Source organism: Eleginops maclovinus, chromosome 7 (genome assembly GCF_036324505.1).
Source record: "Eleginops maclovinus isolate JMC-PN-2008 ecotype Puerto Natales chromosome 7, JC_Emac_rtc_rv5, whole genome shotgun sequence".
Lineage (NCBI taxonomy): Eukaryota > Metazoa > Chordata > Actinopteri > Perciformes > Eleginopidae > Eleginops > Eleginops maclovinus.
In genome coordinates, this window is record NC_086355.1 from 2,774,280 (window position 1) to 2,796,941 (window position 22,662).

Below are 22,662 nucleotides of genomic sequence, written 5' to 3' on the forward strand. Positions count from 1 at the left end.
GGTGCTTCAAAATGCACCTTGAAAAGTGTTGGAATTCGACTTTGGGAAAGGATAAGGAAGCCTGCTCATCACATCTGCTGCTCTAAGTGAGTGGTAATAAATGTAAGACTGTATAAAAAGTAAAATAATCCAGTTTCTCTTCATACCTGTAAAGATAATACTCAATTTGTACCCAGCGTGCAGCTTATTCTGCCTCCGAGTTACATATCGAGTCAGTGCAGCTCATTCAGCACTCACAAATTGCATTAAGCCGGGGTGTGACCTCGTTTAAAAAACCCAACAGGACATCCAGGGGCTGCCTCAGGCCTGTTGTCTGTGTATGACACACACACACCCACACACACAGACACACACACTTAGTGGCTCTTCTCCAACCTGTTAGTGTGGAAAGTGCTCCGCTGGGAGTTTCCCTTCCTTGAGGCTGGAGGCTGGTGATGAACAGCAGCACAGTATAGTTGCCATCCAACAGAGGCTGGGGTACTGGAATAAGTCATGTGTGGTGAAGTCACAAGGGAGGCTAAAGGTACATATGCTGACGGTGCAGGGGGTGTCAAAAGGAGCTCATTCACATATTTCAGTGAGTGGTGGTGAAACTCCAGTCCTGCTTTAAAGGCCTCTGAGGATTATAGGTTAGTGACTTTTAAGTTGTACAAATGCAGGGAAATGTTAACCCGCGTGCACGAGGAATAGTCCATTGTATGTCTGCAGCACTAGAATTCTGACATGATGAATTCACAAAGACAATGTGAATTTTCAAGCTTTTGCAACCGGCATGGAAAAAGGAGAACAGGGAAGTGGAGAGAGTTTCCTCAATTGGCCGTCATGTGGGGGGGGGTAACTGAGAGTAGAAACTAACAATTTGACGCAGAAAGGAACTTGGTCTGTGAAGTATTTCTTTCACCTGTGCTTTAAAGCTCTTTATGTTTCTCATACTGCCTGTGCTGCAGCACCTCTTTTCACCCTCTGTCTGAAACCAGAGCCCAGTCTGCTCTGATTGGTTAGCCGGCCAGCTCTGTTGTTGTAGATGTCCCGCCCCTTAGCCTATCACGTACAATTTGTTGGAGTGCTAGCCAATAGGAGCACAAGTGTTACATAGTGATGTCACTTCCAGAAGTAAAGAAAGGAGTCCAATGGAGGTGTTTCAGGCAGGGGGGGGGAGTGTATGGGAGAGCAATTCCTTCTGGAGGGAGCCTTTGCAGACCATTTACATGCACTAACACCTATATTACACACTACAGGAAATCCCAAAAAGCATGACACGGCCTCTTTCAAGGAAACCTGAGAACGAGGTGGTGACCATAACCGTGTTTAGCCTCTGAACCCCATTTAATTATTTGTCAACATGAACTCTTTCTCCCCTCCTCATCACCCTCTCTGTGTCCTCCAGGACTGCGGGCGTCGCTCCTCCTCTCGGGGTTCCTGATGCTCCTCGGAGCGGCCCTGCGGAGCCTCCCTCTGACGGAACAGCCTCTCAGGAGATGGTGAGCCTCCTCCTTCTGATGATGATTATTTGAGAGGTTTTGGAAAAAGAGGGCAGAGAGTGACTCGTGATCCTCGGTGCAGTCATAAACCTTCCATAATTTTACATAATTTGATTTATTATGCAAACTTTTCCATCAGACCGCCAGCTACGTGCATCAGTTTATAGACTAGAAGAGCAGCCTGCCAAAAGTTAGGACCTCTCCTCGTCTAATGAGTGCTCCATGATTTGTGATCTAATTTACAAGATTAGTGGATTAGTTAATCCACGGGAAATTAATCAGACACCATTTGAAAAAGGATTCAGTCAATTTATAAGCCCTCCCTGGTTTAAGTTAATATAACAATCAGGGTTCAGTCTAAACCGGGTATCAGGGTCTCTGCTCCCTCTTACTGACGTGGTGCGCCCTCAAACCAAAATGCAGATTTACCCCCTAAAATGTTAAAGTGCTGCCAGAAAACAATATCTCTGTTGGTCAGAAACGGTATAATGAGTCCAGAAATATTGGAGATTGTGTCAGATGTCTGGTCAGACGGCAGAGACAGCTTTGTTTTTACCGAGCTCAGATTGTTGTTAACGTCCAACGCCACCTCGTATACGGGCGCCATGATCTTATCTACAAGATCAGCGCCACAGTATTGCCCTTATACTTTATTTTTCTGGAAGAACTCCCCTGATAAACTTCATATTTTTTGGGATTTTGGACGGATAGAAACTTCTATATGTCACCTTGGGAATATTTGACTATTTTCTAACACAAAAGAATGACTTGGATAAATAATGGCAGATTCATCTATGTTGATAACATTTGCTAATTGGCTCTAAACACAAAGGAGTCTGTGTCACTTTAATTAGTTTTGCAGGTGTTTGGTATTTAAGGGTTCATATATTACTTTTTTTTTAAGGTCTCCAAAGTGTTGGCAATTCTTCCTGAGATGGCCTTGAGTCTCTAACAGAATCAGAGTTATTAATCCCAAGGAAAATTGGGTTTAATAATGCAGTTGCTCTTTTTTTAGAATGAAGTAAAAGTAAAATGTCCAATAAAATGAAAACATTTATTCATCCACTAGTTGTTGAGACATGTAAATCTTGTAAGACAGACATTACCATTCATAAGACGTGTTGCTATTACTGATGAAAGTACGAGCAGCAGGAGCAACACCAGTGAACAGGAACTGCTAAATATAATTGCAGTTTATAGGGTTGTCTTTTTGTATTTAGCTGAACTGATTCCCGTCAAGAAGTGTTTTTATGGAACTGAAAGTACATATAGCGACAGTCAGGAAAATACAAAGACAGTCTAATTCTGTTGGAATAATGTTCTTATTCTACGTTTCCTTTCCTCCTTTTTCTTCCCGTACAAGAGAGCGCTTTGACAGGCCATCATTGGAAAACTCCCCCTAAATAAATCCCATTATTCTCAATGTCGGAGTGTCCCAGAGAAGGTCACTCAATCATAATGTGCTTCTTCAAAACGTCATTTCATAGAATATTATGTGAGCGGTAATCTGTCTAATGATTACCATGGGGCTCCACAGAGAGGCGGGCGAATATCAATGCATAGAGGAAATTGTATTCCCGCAGAATCAGTTGCTTTTGATTCTGCGGATTCGAGGATTTATATAAAAAACTACATTTGGGTTTTAAATGAGAAGGAAATCCATTTTACTTTCCCATTTATCTCCCTCTGTGTCTCATGAGGCTGTGGAGTGAGGAGTCGGGGGTGAAGTGATACAGGCTCAGTGAAATAAGAACCCCACTTTTTAAGGTAGATTAGGAAGAAGAGGAGGGGAAAGAATCCCTTATGATTGAAGCTGAGAGGGAGTCAAATCTGTTGTGAAATGTCAAGTGTTGCAGCTGGATCTGTGGTGTTATCATTGTGTGTGTGTGTGTGTGTGTGTGTGTGTGTGTGTGTGTGTGTGTGTGTGTGTGTGTGTGTGTGTGTGTGTGTGTGTGTGTGTGTGTGTGTGTGTGTGTGTGTGTGTGTGTGTTCCACAGCATTACATTAAAGAAGCCCTATTATGCCATTTCCTGTAGTGTGTTATATAGGTTTTAGTGCATGTAAACGGTCTCCAAAGGCAAAAATCCCAAAGTTCTATTGGCCAGCGCTCCAACACATCGCACGTGATAGGCTAAGGGGGCGGGACATCTCTAAGAATCACAACAGAGCCGGTCCAGCTAACCAATCAGAGCAGACTGGGCTCTGGTTTCAGACAGAGGGTGAAAAGAGGTGCTACAGCACAGGCGGTATGAGAAACATAAAGAGCTTTCTCAACATTAAAGCATGGAGACATGTCCCAGGAGAGGAATGAAATACAAAAAAGTTAGAAATTAAACAGGGCACCTTTAAGGGTGAAGTCTTTTTACATAAGTCCACTTCTACACACTCAAACACGCATGTAGACTAAGCATGATTGCTACGTGTCATCTTGGACTCCAAACCTTTCATAGATCACTGCGTTACATCAGGTCTGACAGTGAACAGGGCCTTCCTTTAATTCTGTACCAAGCTGTTATAACGGTCATCCTCCGTTATAAAAGTGGAGCGGTCTAAATTTTGAGGAGGTTATATTTACTGTACCTGTTCGGCGAAGTCAACCACACTCACAAACTCTGAGCCTTATTTTATTTTATGGTCTGTCAGGAATTATAGGTGTAGTTGAAGTTATATCTGTAAATCAAAACTAAAACCCTTTACCTTTAGGGGACGGACTATTTGTTTTATCTTTCTCGACCCCTTTAAAGTGTACTCTGTCTTATGTCGTCCTTTTGTTGGTCATAAATTGAGGCGTGGGAGGCCAAGATATCCTGACGTTCAGGCTGTCGTAAGAGCCACTTATACTGACCATACACTTAACGTCCCGTATGATTTTTACTGGACTGGTAAATGTCAGATTGAGTTTGAAACAAAAGGTGTAACTCCAAGCCAAGATAACTACCATCTCAGACAACGTTCCCCTTAGTCACAGACTGCTTTATACCACAGTTTTCACAAGTTAAAATGGTCCTATATCTGCAATTGATGGCGTTTCCCTTCTAATAATAGGCTATAGACCTTTGATTTCAGCAAAATAGCAACCATGCTTTGTTTTAAGCTTCATAACAATCTCTAAATTAATATCCTGAAGTCTTCAATTTTCTCCAGACCCTCTGCCAAGAACACTCCTAATGTGGTATACACACTGCATGAAATCTTGTCTAGTCAGTCTCCCTCCTCCTAACAGTGAAGAATGAAGCAATTTTTCAACATACAAACAATGCACACTGCAATTTTGGTTCTGTTCCCCCTTAAAAAGGCAATTTCTGTGGTTTAAGGTTTGTAAACAGTGTATTTTACATCCCCAATCTGCTCTGAAGTCCATCTTTGCTGCACCAATTTCAAATGACAAATATTGATCTGTTAGTGAGGGAACCCAGAGGACTAAACTGTCATAACATGCCGTAATATGTGGGGTCTCTCACAGATTTGTCATCTGTCACCACTTCAATTTTTCGTTAATGTTGGTCAGCATCATTGCAAATCTACTGGACCTTTGTTGGATGATCCTATCCAAAGCACATCAGTCTAGCATGCGGGCAAAACACGCTATTGCCCGAGACCTTTACTGTAAAAGGGAAATGGAATCAAACAGAAACAGGGCTGCAAAATCACGACTGGGCAGGACTGTCCAGCGCTCAGCAACATTGAAGCCTCAGTCCGGTAGAGAAACCAGCAGCTCCAGCATGTGTTGGTTCCCTAAATACAGCTACTAACGCATATATGTCAGTTCTTGGTGTGTGTCATAGTTTAAGGTAGCCCAGATGAGACTTCTCAGCTGTTTTCCCATTGGACGATAAGGCCAACCTTTCACAGCCGTGACCTTCAGCTCTTTAGATCCCGTATTCACTGATCTCAACGAGACAACTTGAATCACTCTGCAAATGTGAGATCTGACACAGTTCAGCCTCATTTGCATCTTAAATGTGATAGGTCGAAACCCCTTGAAGCCATGTTTTAATGGATGCCATGGAGGACGATCCCAGTAAAGGACAGACAGGCTGATGGGAGCGTGCAGCTGCACGAATCGCCAGTAGATGTCACTCTTTGCTTTGCAGTAGTGGAGTGGAACAGGATCAGGCTTTAAGAGCTTTGTGTGGTGACCTGCATTTTCATGAAGTCATATTATAAGTATGCTTTGGATCAGGGGTATCCAAATATTTTCACTGAGGGCCACATACGGAGAAATGCACAAAGGGCTCGACCAATCAGTAGAGGTGAGGTATATCGCCTCATAAGTTAGCAACATGATGCTGATGCTATAACTTAGTACTTCTTTGATGGCTGCCACCTGGATCCATCTTATTGTTATTATGGACACATGCATTGGACTACCTGTGTTCCCTTTTTGTTATTGACACATGACATCTCTTGCACGTCTGTCCGTCCTGGAAGAGGTTTCTTCCATTTTTCCACGTTAACTTTTGGGTTGCTTTGGAAGCTCTTGCTTGTCCGATGTGAGGGTTGACTGATTGATTGAATTAAATGTAGGTCAATTATTCGTCTTAAGTTAAGACGGCTCTCCATAGGGTTTCACTTATCTCGTTAAGGGTTTGCAGCTCATCCCTTAAACAGAAGCCTCAGATTAGGGGGGAAATATGAAGGGTTTATTTCAAGCTTGATATGCAAATAAGTTTTCCAACTTTTTTTGTATCAACTCAGATTTCTTAGAATTTTTTTTGTATTGACTGAATTTATTTGAAGAGTGGGTTTATGAATACTACTGTGTAATTTATAAAGAAGTAACTAGTGTAGGTTGGACCCCCGCTTTCTTAGATGGTGATTCAGAAACAGGAAGGGATCCTCACAGTGGAGTCTCCAGAAATGTTAATGTGATGAGTTCAAGGGCATTGTAAGAGCGATCAAACATGGGTTTTGACTAAAGTTCTCCCAGTTTTAGAAGTTCCCTCGACAGCCCCCTGCAGAGCTGCGATTGTTTCTCGTGCTCTTTCATGTTTGATAGGCGCCTTGACTTCCTTTCCTTTTTAAGACACAAGCCTCTCGAGGAAGTAAACCCCTTTATACCTTATTGTTTTGAGCTTTAAGATCCTTTGTTTCTTCTGGGAAATCAAGGAATTGTTGTGGAAGTTATTTGACTTTTAAAACAATTCAGTTTGTTTGGTGAAGTTCACACGAGGAGAGAAAGCGCTCTGATTAGACCTCGCTGTGATTAGGTCGACTCTCGAATCAAAGATAAGACGTTTTTTTCACCCTCGTGATTCCCTTGTGTTTGCATGCTTTCTCTCACCCTTTCTCTGCCTCTGTTTTTTATTTAAATATGTAGATAAATATAATCGTGTGTGATTAGTAAGTGTCCATCAGTGGCATCTCAGACTCCTTCAGACACTGATTGGAAAACACGCACAGCAGGAGGTCATGGGACTAACACAGGACTGGCCGACCCCTTTTGAGATGGATATATTGTGTCTGTTGTCCTCGGTCAGAGTCTGTGTGACAGGGTTCATCAATACTTATTAAATACATCATCCAGTTGTGCCTCTGTGCCGCCCCGTGGGACCCCTCGTCCTCACGTTACTCTCCATCCGTCCTCATCACCTGTCACATTAAAGGCAATCTCCACAGCCACATCCTGCCTGGGAGCGCATGCACAGGAACACTCGGGACTCAATAAAGTACTGAGCAAACTTTGTAATGCATGGTTTTCAAAAGTTCAGAAAGTTCAATCAAAGGGCTCATAATGTTGGATCGATGTTTGGATATATAACTTCTAATACCATTTTCAAACAAGCTTGAACTGCAGCTTTTTGTGTTTGAGAAATCACAAAAGGATTTGAGGGGATTTGCTTATTTTTTTGGCATGTTTTCGTAAATCGAAAGGGAAGAATGTTTTGAGGAATGCCAACTTGATGGATGTCTTGTAGTTTATGAGACTCATCTACAAAGAAAGAAGGAGTAGGGTGAATAAAAAAAACCAACAGAGTATTTAGGATCTGATCTCTAGAGTTTTTAAGCCTGAAGAGTTTTCCTTTATAAATGCAGTTTGGGATATTCAACAATATTCACGTTGTACCTGAACGCAACACGTCGAAGCACATGGAAAATTGGCGTCAGATTTCTGTCAAGATTTCATTCCCTTATTCCCTGATCGCATAGTTTTTTAAAATAAGAATAAATATTGTTTTCTATTCAGTCAAAGATTGAACACAGTGTGGCCGCAGTTTCGTCAGCACTGGTGTTGAGTCCTGTCTGAATACAGTTGTCATCCCCACACAGCGAATTTTCGAGAATTGTCAGAATGATGTTTTGACATTGATTGACTACAGCTATGTGTGTCAGTGAGTCTCAAAACAGTCTCATAAAACCAGCTTTTTAACTAAAGTCTGGTATTATATTAAATAGTAAATGTGGAGGGGTTATCATCCGCCCTTAAGACCTGAACATGTTATTTCATTTTCTACTGATAACTAATTGGTGTTATTCAGTCTTCCAGATTGGTGTTAACTAGGTCCTAAAGTTAAGTTGGAATTACGTTCCACACATCCAGTTCTCTCCCTCCAGCCGGCGCTCACTTATGTTGAATAAGAATCAGATAAAGTTTCAAGCTGTCAAATTGACAATCTTAATGCAGAAACACCAGAATAAAATACAGACTAAACACGGGAGCCAAGGAAGAATAATTATCCAGATGCTTTACTTGAGTAAAAGTCCAAAAGTATCAGCTAAATGTACTTGAAGTATAAAAAGTACTCATTTATGTGTGTATGTAATTCTTTTATTTATGTGATATTTCCACATAATATTGTTGCTATTTGCTGACAAAGTTCTGATTGACTTTCTGTAAAATACTTAAATGATATAATAATGATTAAATGTGGAGTTAGTCCTGGAGTTTAATTTTTAGAGATGCATTTTGTTAAAAGTAGCTAAAGCTGGTAGATAAATATAGTGTAGAGTAAAATGACATTACTTCCCTTTTTAATTGTAGTGGAGTAGAAGTATAAAGTACCAAATTAAATAGAAATACTCAAGTAAAGTACAAGCACCTCAAATGTGTACTTAAGAACAGTTTTGCTGGGCTCACAGACAATCAGACAGAGGGATGTTTTACAGAACATCTGTCTCACACCTCTCAGTCTGAAGCTGCTGTACTTTGATACGTGCTGGACTCCGTCTGCTCCATCCCCAGAGATAATTACACCTCATCTCCACTCCTTAGCCTGTCATTATCTCATCAGATATTATTAAAAGCTTCATTCCTCTGTTTTTACGCCGGTAGCACCGAGGCTCTTTGCTGCAGCCGCGTTTGATCGTCGTCTTTGTTGTTTAACATCTGATTGCAGTGTGTTATTAAGAGGGCCGACACAAAGGAAAGGCCTTTGTAATACAGTTTTCAGTCAAAAAAAAGACACAATCTTCAAGGAAAACAACAGGTTTTCTGTAAATTGTGCCACAAACTTATGATTATTGATTGTATTTGTCTACACCCCCTGTAGGTCACAAAGTCACAGCACCATCTCCAGGTGGTAGTGATCTTTTGGTTGATTGCCACCCATTAAACCTGTTTAAATCCCATGGCTGGATGCTAAAGTTCATCAGGGTTCGTTCTGAGAGCCCCCTCAAACTTGTTTTGAGCGCAGGAAGTCCTCCTACCTAGACATTTTTTAAACTCCTGATTAGGTTGTTTTACGAACCTTTAAAGGCGTCACAGTCCTCCACACCTGAGTGTCGTGCAACCTCCCTGCAACAGCTGGCAGCAGAAAGCTCCCTCCTGTTCAGGGACAGCGTAAAGTTAAATATCATATGGGATCAGATTTTCATTAATATACCCATGGTACATTTTCAAGGTCACTGCAGATTCACACTCAGCCTTCCAGAGACAGACTCAGCGTCATTACCCTCGCTGAAAGCAGCCGAGCTGAGAAAAATAGATTTGTCACATCTGGATGGGTGTTAGACTTTAATGAGCCAGATTCACTTAAGTACCTTCAGTGTCTGGTCTCACCATTATCATATAATAACCTTATTGCTATTCTTTAACATGCATTTTAAATGAGTCCCCGTGCTGCGGAAAATGTATTAGGAGCGTGAACACCAAAGCTCATTACACGATTACAGTTATTGACATCGAGTGGTGCAGGACTGAGCCCTAAAACCCAGAAATTAGTCAGCATTTGAACACTTTTGGTTGCATGTCTCCCAAGTCAACGTGTTTTTGCAATAAGATTAAATAAGATCTGTGGCACTCATGAATGTCTGAAGCATCTAAATGTCTTCAAAAAAGGGACTAAATAAGTCTACTGAACGTCATCACGCCGAATATTAGCCGCCTTTAGCTTAGCGGTGGTGATGTGACTGTGATGTAGTTCCGTTTTGACTTCTTGTGATTGCATTTCTGGCCTCAAAAAGCATAAAAGAGATGTTAATATGTGGAGATTATCCTGCTGGACTTACCGTGCAAGTATCCCAAATGTTTGTATTGCACAGATCTTATTTCTACAATATTCGCAAATCCCTTTTGGTCAAGGGAACCAGGGCAATGCTAACTGCTAAGGCTAATGCTAACTACAACAATTTCCAAAAATGTGGTGATGTTTGTCCTTTTTTTCCTGGTAAATGAAAGTGATTTCCTCCTTCCTGTTTCCTTCACAGGTTTATACACGGAGGCCAGTTTCTGAACGGTTTGGCGGGCCCTACCATAATGAGCGCCGGACCCTTCCTCTCAACCACGTGGTTCGCGCCGGACCAGAGAGCCACCGCGACGGCCGTGGCCTCCCTCTTCTCCTACCTGGGAGGGGCCGCTTCATTCATAATCGGACCTCTAGTGGTGCCGGCCCCCAACAACACGGCCACAGCGACGGTGACGGCAGGTTATGAGAACTTCATCCGGGACCGGATCCAGATGGTTATGTATGCAGGTACTAACGGAAAGCCAGAACCTCCGGGGGCACAAAGGATCGATAGCACATCATTTCTACATCATGTCAGCCCCGTCGAGGGACACAAAAACAATCAGGCCGGGGGATCCAGAAATTTAACAGAAATGCCAAAAAAGCCCAATTACACTGTTCATAACCGCCCGCTGCAAATTACATCGCTGGCACTGTTATGCTTAACTGATTCAGAAAATTAAAAGCACGCCGAAAGGAGAAACAAGTAATGGATCGAGGCTGCAGCTTTTTGTTCAACCCAAGGTAGTATTGATATTAATTTTCAAAAGGACAAAGCAGACAAACGTTTGTGCAGCTAAAGTTTTAGAGGTCATCAAAAGAAAGCTCAGATCGATGTGAGGCAGCCGCCGCTCGATCAATCCACAGGTTGAGAGGTTAAGAAATGACAATGGAGCTTTTACAACACCACCAAATAGCAAAAAGGGTTGCTTTCTCGTTGGGATATTAACCAGTGCTTTTCTAAGTTTCATGACAAATGAGTGTGACCGTCTTCTATTTGTACTAACATGTGTGTGTTTGATCTTTGGTCCCTGTGCTCCCGCAGAGTTGGCTGCCATTGCTGTGCTTTTTGTGGCCGTCCTGATATATTTCCCCACACGTCCTCCCATCCCTCCCAGTGTGGCCGCTGCGAGCCAGAGACTCAGTTACAGGAGCAGCATCTGCAGACTTCTGAGGTACAACCACACACACACACACACACACACACACACACACACACACACACACACACACACACACACACACACACACACACACACACACACACTTATTCACCTTAATACACACACCTGCTGAAGGACACACAGTCTTTCTGATAGACCAACATCACCTTTCACCTCTTTAAGACTCCAGAGGCTCCAATGGGAAAGAGTTTTTAGATCATATTGATCCACCTTCTCAAAAAATTGGATTTAAGGAAAGTTAAATCCCCTCAAATGTGTTTGTATTTTAAGAGGACATATTATGCTAATTTCCAGGTTCATATTTGTATCTTGAGCCCATTCTGCTCTGTTGTGATTGGGCAACCGCTTAGAGATGTCCCGCCCCTTAGCCTGTGCTACAGAAGTAAACAAAGGGGTCCAATGGAGGCGTTTCAGGCAGGGATTTTAGCCTTTGCAGACCATTTACATGCACAAAAACCTACTACAGGGAATGGGAAACCCCCAAAACAATAATAGGGCCTCTTTAAAAACTGAAGTCCACTACCACCAATCTACGGCACCATTATGTCCAAACATTATTCACTATGCCTTCCTTGATGTGTCCTTGATTAAGTTTGGCTGTTAAAATGAGTCTCAGGTTCTGTTTTGTTGTATGACCTGAGACTACGGCAGCCGACAGGAGCATACTTCTCTTATTTGCTGCTGCATTGCGTGCTCCTTGTCTCCGAAAGTTAAAGTGACAGAGGCTGGAGAAGGATGAGGAATCTTAATGAAGGGGTCTGCCACTCACCATCTGCTTGGGTTGTTATCAAAGAAACCCCAGCCTCTCCCTCTAGATTAATTACTTAGCTATAATACACTGGTTGCTTCTGAAATCAACATCATCCTCTGCATCAGGGTCAACCGTCAGGGTATTCTCCAGGCAGCGCTGATGCATGCGGTTACACAAAGAGAGTCTGTGATGACAAGGGCCTGAATCGCACTGCTGGGATGCATTTATTCATGTTTCACCACCTTTGTTTATTCCCTCGGTGGGAAACCGCTCAGAGAAAAGGTAGGGACTGTGATTGAATCACTCTCCAACGACTGCAGCACCATGGGTGTCTATATGTCAAAACAAGTTCACAGCTGGAAGGCCTACTTCACTAGTGCTGCCAAATAATAAAATATTAACCTGTATTTCTAATCAAACAGGCAGTGGCCGACTAAACCAATTCTACTGAGGGTGCTAGTTAATTTATAAGAGGGGGACATTAGACGTGGGACAAAAAGACAGTAAGTCATAGCGCACAAAAGACCATGATTGAATTATTCAGCGGCTTTGTTAAAAAGTGATTCAAACCAAACACATTTTGTGAAAGTTAAAGCACAGTATCTGTTGAACACAATCACACATGATTTAATCAGACCCTTCTTTCGGAGGGGGGGGCCGAATGAGGATCCAAGCCTTGTCCAAGACCTTACGTAAGCCTCCCTTATGCAATGAGAAAATATTACACATATCGCTGTCGTTGAAGCAGGCATCCCAAGTTTATTATCCATACTTTAGTCCTGGTTTGGTTGCAGTTTGGTAGGTTTTAGCATCATTTTGTCCTTCTTTTACTCTTATTCTTTTTTAGTATCCCCATTAGCACTAGCAGGAGCATCGGCTATTCTTACACTCATACACTGCCACCACATTTGACCAAATTATACAAATTAATCTGATTGTTGGGGAACACGTGATGAGCACCCGTCCCCACTGTAAATACCCTTCCCTCTTTCCACCAGGGCAGTATTGGTCCAGCAGGCACTGTTTGCCTCGCATGTGGAGGAATGTAGCCTATGGCAGTGGCTGCAGAATAAAGGGGGAAGGACACTCTGGGCGAGGGTAGCCGGGGATTTGGCCTTGCCTTGTTGGCTGCATCCGGTCCCCTGCAGAATGAAATTGCTTCATTGCAGTGCCATGCTTTCCACATGCCTCCGACCAGCACAGAGAGGCTTAAGAGCTCCCCTCAGATAGATAACAGGAACCAGGCTGATATCAACCCAGTGCATGGTTCTGGACAGATGCACACACACACACAAACACAGACACACACACACACACACACACACACACACAGACGGGCCAATGTAACTAGGCCATGCAGTTGAGAGGGTTTCTGTTCCACCCGTGATAGGCAGCTTTCCAGTGGCCTGTTTGGGCAAGGCGCTGTATCTCCATCCAGCAGCATCTAGACTGAGAGATATCCTGCAGGGATGGACCCGGAGCAAACAGGAAACTGATTTCTGAGTCTTATGTTTCCACGTGCACTCATGCAGGTAGTAGACTGAAACTTCGGAAAGAAAGGAATACAACTTTAAAGAGCCATGGGTTGATACAGAACGTTTGAAGGGCTCTGTTAAAGGGGCCATATTATGATAAGTTCCAGGTTCATATTAGTGTTCAGTTCCTCTCCTGGGTCATGTCTCCATGCTTTAATGTTCAGAAAGCTCTTTATTTTTCTCATACTGCCTGTGCTGCAGCATCTCTTTTCACCCTCTGTCTGAAACCAGAGCCCAGTCTGCTCTGATTGGTTAGCTGGCCGACTCTGTTGATTGGTTAACAGCTTAGAGATGTCCCGCCCCTTAGCCTGATCATATCCCAGTGCTCTTTGTTCAAATTCCTCACTGAATTAACCAAATTTGGATCCTTTTTATCACGTAACGTGACATTTAGCTGAGGCTTTTATCCAAAGTGACTTGCATACACTTTAATACCGGACACTATGGGAGCAATTTAGGGTTAAATATCTTGCACAAGGACTCTTTGACTGCATTGGCTGGGGATCAAACCGTTGACTCTCTGATTTGTAGACGCATACTTGAGCCAAATCTGCGTAAACATGAGCCAACGCTTATGTAAGGGAACATAAGACTAGAGCTTGCTACGTGAGTAAAAACGAAGGTAGTCTTGTTCTTCCATGATCTAATAAATGCAGCATAAAGCATGTTTTAATGACCCTGATGAGTAAACTGTATTGAAAGTGGATCGGTCACATGTGGATCTGCTTGAAAAGAATCAGAATCGACATGTCATGGCCTCATCCCTTACTGCAGGTGGAAGCTAACTCCTCAGAGACTCTGATACACGTGTTCCTGTTCCTCCATTTATCCTATCAGAGTGTGAGCACTGGTTAATGATGTTCAGCTTCATGCAGGCTCCCAGCTGTTCACATCTGCCTCCTCAGCAGCAGTCTAATTAGACGCCTGAACGTCTCTGCACGAAAGTTAGCATTGACTTCTGATCAGCCCAAACCCCCGGAGAAGTGATGATCCCCCGGCCCCCTCACACTCACTCCAGCTCTGAAAGTTGTCGTCTGGATGCATTGATCTCCAGCCGGGCCTGCCAAGGACAAATGGCACTTAGCTGATGACACCGCCAGCTTTGGGGCTGCTTATTGGGAAATATTTTACTACCATGAGGAGAGGAAAAGGGAAAACACATTTCCCCTCACTTACAAGTCCGCTAGCTCACATTTGGTTATCTGAATAAGCACCCAGACTCGGAGAAAAGGTGCATGGATATTGATTTCTTGCTGTTATGGCAAGGTTAATGAAAAGCGTGCAGGGAGGAAGAGGAAGAGGGTGCTCCATCACGGTGCTTTTATGACCGTGCCTCAATACTGTCCCCAAGGCCAAGTAGCTTCATACTGCTTAGTACGAGACAGGCCAGCAGCACAGTCTGTTTCCTGCGACTCAGAGCAGTCTGCGGATAAAAGAGATTCATTGTGCACCAGTGTCAGGAAAGGGAAAAGGGTGTGTATGTTTACAGCAACAGGGCGTTGTGTCTGGGGACAAGTTACCTGCGTAGTCTGCAACACAAAGACTGTCTGTAGGTGTGTGTGTGAACTTCATCAGTGTGTGTGTTTGAAGGCTATGCGGGGATGCAGGAGGCCCCAAGGTGTTCTCCAGATGTCCCTCATGATACTGCGGGATGCGGCCTGCGTTATAATGAACGACGATATATAAATTTCAGCGTCCATAAACAGAAAATGGAACGGGAAAACAAAACGATCCATGAATCTGTCGCCCGCTGTGCCAGCCTCGGCTCATTTGTCAGACGCCCAACGATTCTAATCATATTGTTTGGGTCGAGGAGGTGGCACTGATTTAAATCAGCACGCCACCTCATTGGGCGAAGGTGATTATCGCAGGGTGCTCCGAGTGATTGTAATTGGGTTGCATTTGATTGGAGGGCTGCCAGAGATATGGATATGCATACATAACGACGAGGCATATGGAGGTGTCTCTTTCCCTTTGTGTTTCCTGTGGATCAGAGCACACTGTGAGGCGTTAGCAGACGGCTCGATCAAACCCTGTAGCTCAGTATCTGCAGCCTGGAGCTATTCCTTACAGCCGGGAGTGGGGGGGGGGGAGCTTATTTTATCACCTGTTTGCACAGTTTGATTTCACCTGATGGCTTCATAGGCAATACACTTAGCTAGTGTTGAGGAGACAACATCCATGGAAAGGAAAGTAGTCTGGAACCAGGATAGAAAAGGAATCACTTGTAAATGAATAATATTGCATTGATTACAGGGCTAGGGCAGGGGTCGGCATCTTTGAGTATCAAAGGATCCACTTCGCCCCCCTGACACCACATACGTTTTTTTTTTGGACCTGCAAAACATATTTGATATGACAGCTGTCTTATTGACGTTCACAACCTGATACCCCTTAAATATTTAGCAATCAACTGGAAAGATATTTGCAGGATGTTAAATTATTTTAACCCTATTTATTTTATAGTAAAAAGGTAACAGACCTCAGTCTGACTACCAAATGTGCACCAAAACCAATTGAAATGTGCACAACGTGGTATGCTCTGGTATTTTAAAACTGACCACGACCCAGTATAAGTCTGGACCGATCACTACTGCTACTACTCTTCTAAACAAACTTCTGCGTGTTAAACACAAAACAAGAAACTGTGTCAATGAATTATCGATGTGCTGTGAACCATTTATTGGTTCCCTGTGGAGCTCGATTTGTGTATTTGAAGAGTAAAGCTCTTTGAACACAGAGGACAGCAATGGGACCGACCTGCCTACAAAGCTATCTGCCATTTTTTATTTTCTAAGAGTGTGTGTGGATAATAAATAAACCAGAGGGGAACAAAACAACAAACCAACGTCTTTTCAACAAAAAGAAGTGCAGCTATCAACTAGAGTTTGTCCTGTACTTTACAGACATTCAGGAATCGTTCTTGTCTGAGACGCCTTTTTATTATTTTGTTAGCTCTTTACAGGCGTTACTGTTGGCTTCAAGTGCACTAACAGACAATAACTTCTTATTAAGTCGTTGGCTTTGAGTTTTCCAGGACACATCCAGTGATACATCGTCACACCTCTTCAAAGTATAAGACTGTTATGTGAGTTTGATCCTAAATCTGTGTCCCCTACAGTAACCTGCGCTTCCTGATGATAGCGCTGGCCTATGCCGTCCCCACAGGAGTGATCGCCGGTTGGACAGGAGTCCTGGACATGGTGCTTACGCCTGCTAAAGTCAGCCAGGTAAGCGCCAAACACACGCACTAAGCCCCTAACAAAACAAATGTGGGCACCATTGCTTGCTGTCCACATTTTGCAAAAAACGAATCCGTACAGCAATCTGCAAAAACCCTCTGATCCAAAAGTTCAAGCTGATAAAATAGTGAGCACTTATTCTCTGGCCTTCAATTTGTTTACCCTCTCGGTGGGTAATTTGCTTGAGAGAAACAGAAGCTCCTCTGCATTACAGCGTGCCAGGATTACACAGAGCTTTCTACAACTATATGCCGCTCCTATGATAAACAGAACAAATCACTTGCTCTTCTGGCTGCATCTTGAAGTACCTTTCAGAAAGTCTCCTGAGAGAGAGTGGTGCCTGTTATTATCCATGTGACGCTCTTTAGAAATACAGGATAGCTATTTAAAGTAGAGTCGTTATACTGGAGATGTTCAGGTGTAACTAACCCCAAGGCTCCTGCACTAACATGAGGAGTATATCTCTGTACACATAAAGGCCTCCAGGTAACTGAGCTTTACTGCAATGGTTTATTAAAGGGGCCTTTCATTCTTCATATTAGTATTTCGTGCCTCTATTGTGTTATGTTTACATGCTGTCATGTTCAAAAAGCTCTTTAGTTTCCTCCTTCAGTCTGCTCTGATTGGCCCTGTTGTGATCGGTCAACCGCTAAGAGATGTCCCGCCCCCTTAGTCTAATGTGTCGGAGCGCTAACCAATACTAGCGCGAGTGTTACGTAGTGATGTCATGTTCCGGAAGTAAACAAAGGAGTCCAATGGAGGCGTTTCAAGCAGGGGGAGTGGAACAATTTTAGCCTTTGCAGACCGTTTACATGCACTAAAACCTTTATAACACGCTACAGGAAAAGGAAAACTACAATGAGTTTAATAGGGCCTCTTTTCACTCGCTCTCTTAAAGTTAACTGTCCCTCACCATTAAAAAACAGGTCATATTTCAGACAGAAGAATTAACGTTCTGTCTTTCTTCTACTTTACAATCAGCTTCTGTCCACCTTTCATGAAGGGCCCAATCTGCTACAATTCTCCATTTGCATTGATGCTCGCCATCTTCAGACGGAACAAAGACCGTAGATTGTGTTTCAGGTTAGAGAGAGAGAGCGCCGTATACTTTCACATCTCCCAGGTCTCGACAGAACATGAAGGCAGCGTCTTTTCAAGGTGATCATCAGACAGGTGCTGCTGGAGAGGAGATCACACGGAGCAGAGCGGAGGACGAGTCGTCACACCTCCGTCTTTATACCTGAGCGAGGAGCAGCACCAACTTGTTCTTAGATTTCATTTGTTCTTGAAAGACTTATGCTCTCATTCATACTAGTTAATAAGAAAGTGTGTTATAAATAATAAGCTGAGCTACAGGATATCCCTGGGTGGAACACTTTGAGCTTAAACATAAAACAGGATAGATGTGTTTCTAAACACAGTGAGGCGGAGGACGACTAAAGCAGCAACACATACACATACATAATTAGAATTGGCCAACACATTGAACGTGATAGGCTAAGGGGCGGGACATCTCTAAGCGGTTGACCGATCACAACAGAGCCAATCAGAGCAGACTGGGCTCTGGTTTCGGACAGAGTGTGAAAAGAGGTGCTGCATCACAGGCAGTATGAGAAGCATAAAGAGCTTTCTGAACATTAAACATGGAGACATGTCACAAGAGGCACAAATGCAAATATGAACCTGAAAATGGTCAGAATAAAGCCCCTTTAAACCCATTTTGAACCCGCAGAATCAAATAACTGTTTCAGTATCTGCTGTACGCTTCAGTCAGATCCCAATCCTCACAGAAACATGTGGTTCAGCGAGGTATAAGCACTTTGAACAAACAAAAGATGGTAAGTATATATTTGTCCTCCTTCCGTCTCCAAACCTCGGTGCATTTTGGTTGCACAATTATTTTTTGTTTGTGCCCTGTTCCCTCGCTCTTTATTATCTCTGCCTCAGCCATGAAAAATGTGACTGACTGTTTTCTGGTTAATTAAAAGTATGCGGCGAAAGCCTCGGGGCACAACGCATTGATGGCAAAATACCAATTTCATACTTTCCATTAAGTTCCTCGTGCTTTCCAATAATTAGTTCATTTTGCTGCTTATTGGTGGTTACATGCAGGTGTACACACACACTGATGTTATACCCTGGTTCTACTTTTTCTTGCAGTTCAATAATACGATGCTTTGTGTGGAAAAGATGACAATATAGGACAGAATGATCATGACTTCGATCGGCGAAAGTGAGCAAATTGTGGACTTTTGGTTACCTTTGAAACTAAAAATTCTTAATCGGCTTTTATATGTGTTCAGAAACATTCCCAAGGAGTACCATTTGAACAGCCTTTTAACCAATTCAAATGACGTGTCAGTCTGTGACGTCACTGGGCGTCAGCATGCTTGAATCAGGATGCAAGCATGCTGATTCCCCGGATAAGTGCAACACCTACCTCCTGTCGCTCCCCATCAGGATCATGCTTTTTCCCTTTGACTTACTTTGGGAAAGAGGCGGATACTAAATAAACTACCCAGCATTAACAGTTTTATAGCCCTTATTTGAATCATTAGGTTTTAAAAAGTAGTCAAATGCGCTAAAAGCTGAATCCTGATTCATTCTACTGAGCCGAGATCGGGAGATCAGGGGCGGGGCTTAAGGGAAAACTCAATTGCGCATGATCTATGCTCTCAACAACCAGGCATGATGGGTAATTTGTGACGCTATGCTATTCTTATTATACATCCATGATGCAGTCTCAACCACTGCATTGACCCATTCCTTCATATCCAGAGGTCTTCCAATGTCTCAGGATAACTTTGATGCTCAAACCAACCATTATAACAGGGAAAGCACCTCTTGAGGTGGTACTTAAGATCTGTCCCTTAAAAGACACATCAGGAGTCAAAGGGATTACTGAGCCAGACCAGCTCCTCAGGACCTCTACTACTTTCATTTAAATAATCATGCTGTGGCTTTTTAAGAGGATCTGTACCAGAAATATTACATCTACCCTTTAAAAATGGTATTTGAACACATATTTATTCTTTACAAAATGATTGTGCTCCCTGTGATTTGAATATTGCGCAACGTCTCGACGAATTGCGCAACCTTCCTGTGTAGCATGTGTCAGTCTGTCCTCATACAACGTGCAGCTCCAGTCGGAGTTAGCAAGGCAGGCGAGATCCTGCTCCGAACGGGCAGGATGCAACCATGCTGATTCCTCGGATAAGTGCAACACCTACCTCCTGTCGCTCCCCCATCAGGATCTGATGTAATGCTAACCTCCTACGAGCCAATTTCCATCCATCAGGGTTCATTTGCACACTCTGTGTCCTAGTTTCACATTTCTGCTTCGACTTTTAGTGGTATTTCTCTTTCCTTCCATTTCCTATCCATCTCCGCTGCTGCTCAAAGGCGGCAGGTCTGGCGCTCTGAGTCATATCCCATAATGACTTCTGTATTGCAGACATACAGGGCTGTTTTAAGGTGCATATGTTTGCTATACTTCTGCTTCATGCAGTCATTTATCAGATTAGTAGATGTATAAATCAAAGGTGTCTGGCATTATTCAACGCTCTCTATTGAACTTCTTGTGTTCCAGTTCATTGCTCAAAGAATTTCATCACAATACTGACATTTTAAGAGTGTTTACTATGCACCTGGGGAGTTTTACTGCTTGCAAAGTTTTGTTCAATTAATGAAAGACAGAGAGGCAGGGGCAAGGATTAGATGGATGGCAAACAGCAGGAGGTGATCTGACTGCGCCTAGGCTAGGTTTTTGGGTGGTGCTGAACATTTTGAATCAAGCTGTGTTGTAAAGAAAGCGTGAGAAGAATGCAACCATTGGTGGAGGTCAAAGCCTCAATCTTTACCCCTGGAACCAACTTCTAAAAGGTGCAAGGCAAACACATGGGAAGGACACTAGGTGAGGAACGATTTATATTTGATGATACTTTGATGTGGCCATGGTATTTGAAAGGAAGGACCTTGCCTGGATCAGGGAGACCGAGGTCCCTTCTGAAAGCAGAGGTCAGGGATGGTGCCTCGATGCTCATACTTAATATTCAGAGCAATGTGGATTTGATCTTTGCTGTGTACCACTTTTTTTTTTTAATAACAAATGGACAAGTGTTCTTATTCTTTGCAGGAAGTCGAGCAATTGCTGTCGACTGAACCTTTTTGTCAATGCTGTTATGGATTTCCATGTGAATAATAACTAGAGAGGGTGCACAGGTGATGCCTCCTCGTTCTGCTTTTCACCGGTGATTTAGTCCTCTTGGCGCCTGGCTCACACTGGGCGTCGTGTGACCGAGTATAAAGTCGTTTGAATGAAATACGGTGGCTACAAGACCAATGTTAAATGACTCTGCCAGGTTTATATTACCCTCTGCGTTGCTGAGTGAGCTGTTGCCCCAAGTGAAAGAGTTTACCTCCATCCAGACAGTGTTTTTTCGAGTGAGAATAACCCTGCCCTGCTCCTCTAGGCCGGTCCCCATTGACTCCAGCCCTGCAGACATATTGGCTGCCACTTGGCCAGAAAAAGAAATAAAAACAACGTAGTTGGGCAGTTTTTTCTTTGACAGAAGCACATCTCGGTGATTGCTTTGCCAACCTTGTTTCCATTTTCCACCTGAGATTGTGCATTATTCTCAAATGCGGGCAGTCCATCCTTCCTGCCGTTATTATGTTTTGACGGCATCCTTTGAAAACAGGGTCTGTGATAAGTAGGATGTGGGAATTGGGGTGAGACCAGGACAGAAGTCAGACGAAAACGGGGAACAGATGATGAAAGTAGAAATGCTCAGGCAACAGCTAAGGTGTATAATTGGTGGTTTGGGTCTGACTTGGAACTGGGAATCGTTAAAGAGGATTTAACGTGAGTGTGACTCTTGAAACAGGTGCCGTGCTGTGCTAAGATGGAGCTCTTACACGCTCATTTTCAGCTTCATATTTGTATTTAGTGCCTCTTCTGTGACATTTCTCCATGCTTCAATGTTGAAAAAGCTCTTTATTTTTCTCATACTGCCTGAAACACGAGCCCAGTCTGCTCTGATTAGACATCTGGACGGCTCTGTTGTGATTGGTCAACCTCTTAGAGATGTCCCGCCCCTTAGCCTGATCATATCCCAGTGCTCTTTGTTCAGATGCCTCACTGAATTACCCACATTTGGATCCTTTCTATTACATTACGTGTCATTTAGCTGAGGCCAAAGCGACTCACATACACTTTAATAACGGACACTATGGGAGCAATTTAGGGTTAAATGTCTTTCCCAAGCTCACCATGACATGTTAGACTCCAATAGAAGCGTGAGTGTTGCTTAGGAACTTTGGGATTTAAGCTTCTGCTGACCATTTACATGCACACAAATCTATATAGCAGCACACTACAGGATGAAGCATAATAGAGCCTCTTAGTGCAAAACGCCATTTAGTATGCACATAACTTCTGTTTGTTTGATCACAGCTTTCTAATCCCTTCGAAAATCACTTGTGAATTTCTTGAGGACTGTTGAACTTAATGACAAAGCCTCCTCTGTCTTCACATGAAGCACTTCAGGGGATTTTCTAGGATAACATGAAGTGCGTTGGTGTAACAATTCCATGTACAACCAAAGCTACAGATAAAGAAGCTGAATATTGGCTTTAAACAAAGTATTGCGCAACAATAGATTGAGAGAGGAAGAGAGAATAGCTAAAAAACACATGAACGTGTCAAGAGTATCGAGTCCTGGCTTCCCCCTCACCAGTCAGCTGTAAGCTTATTGACACAATCGCAATACAGCAGACATGATTAAGCTTCAAATCTGGCCTCTTTTTTTAGGCTTCCAAGGCACTAAGAATACTGCAGTTAATTAACTCACCACCCACACATGAAACACAGTCATTTGCATCTCGGAATTGAATTGGCTTGGCAAGTAAAATGTGCGTTCGGCTTCCTAAATTGGTGCACAAACTCATGCGACATTGCACGCCTTGGAAACCTCTGGTGCTGCAAAGCCTGCATGGGTAATGAGCAGCAGCAGCTACAGGTGGA

General features: G+C 43.2%; 1 protein-coding gene across 1 annotated transcript in view; it reads left to right on the forward strand.

Annotated features, from left to right (window-relative positions):
• Positions 1 to 22,662, forward strand: part of slc49a4 (solute carrier family 49 member 4) — a 48,373-nt gene that overhangs the window by 2,875 nt on the left and 22,836 nt on the right. The window contains exons 2-5 of the mRNA XM_063887336.1: positions 1,388 to 1,481; positions 10,128 to 10,393; positions 10,971 to 11,100; positions 16,517 to 16,625. Coding sequence (XP_063743406.1) covers positions 1,388 to 1,481; positions 10,128 to 10,393; positions 10,971 to 11,100; positions 16,517 to 16,625 — 599 coding nt within the window. The remainder of the gene's footprint in view (positions 1 to 1,387; positions 1,482 to 10,127; positions 10,394 to 10,970; positions 11,101 to 16,516; positions 16,626 to 22,662) is intronic.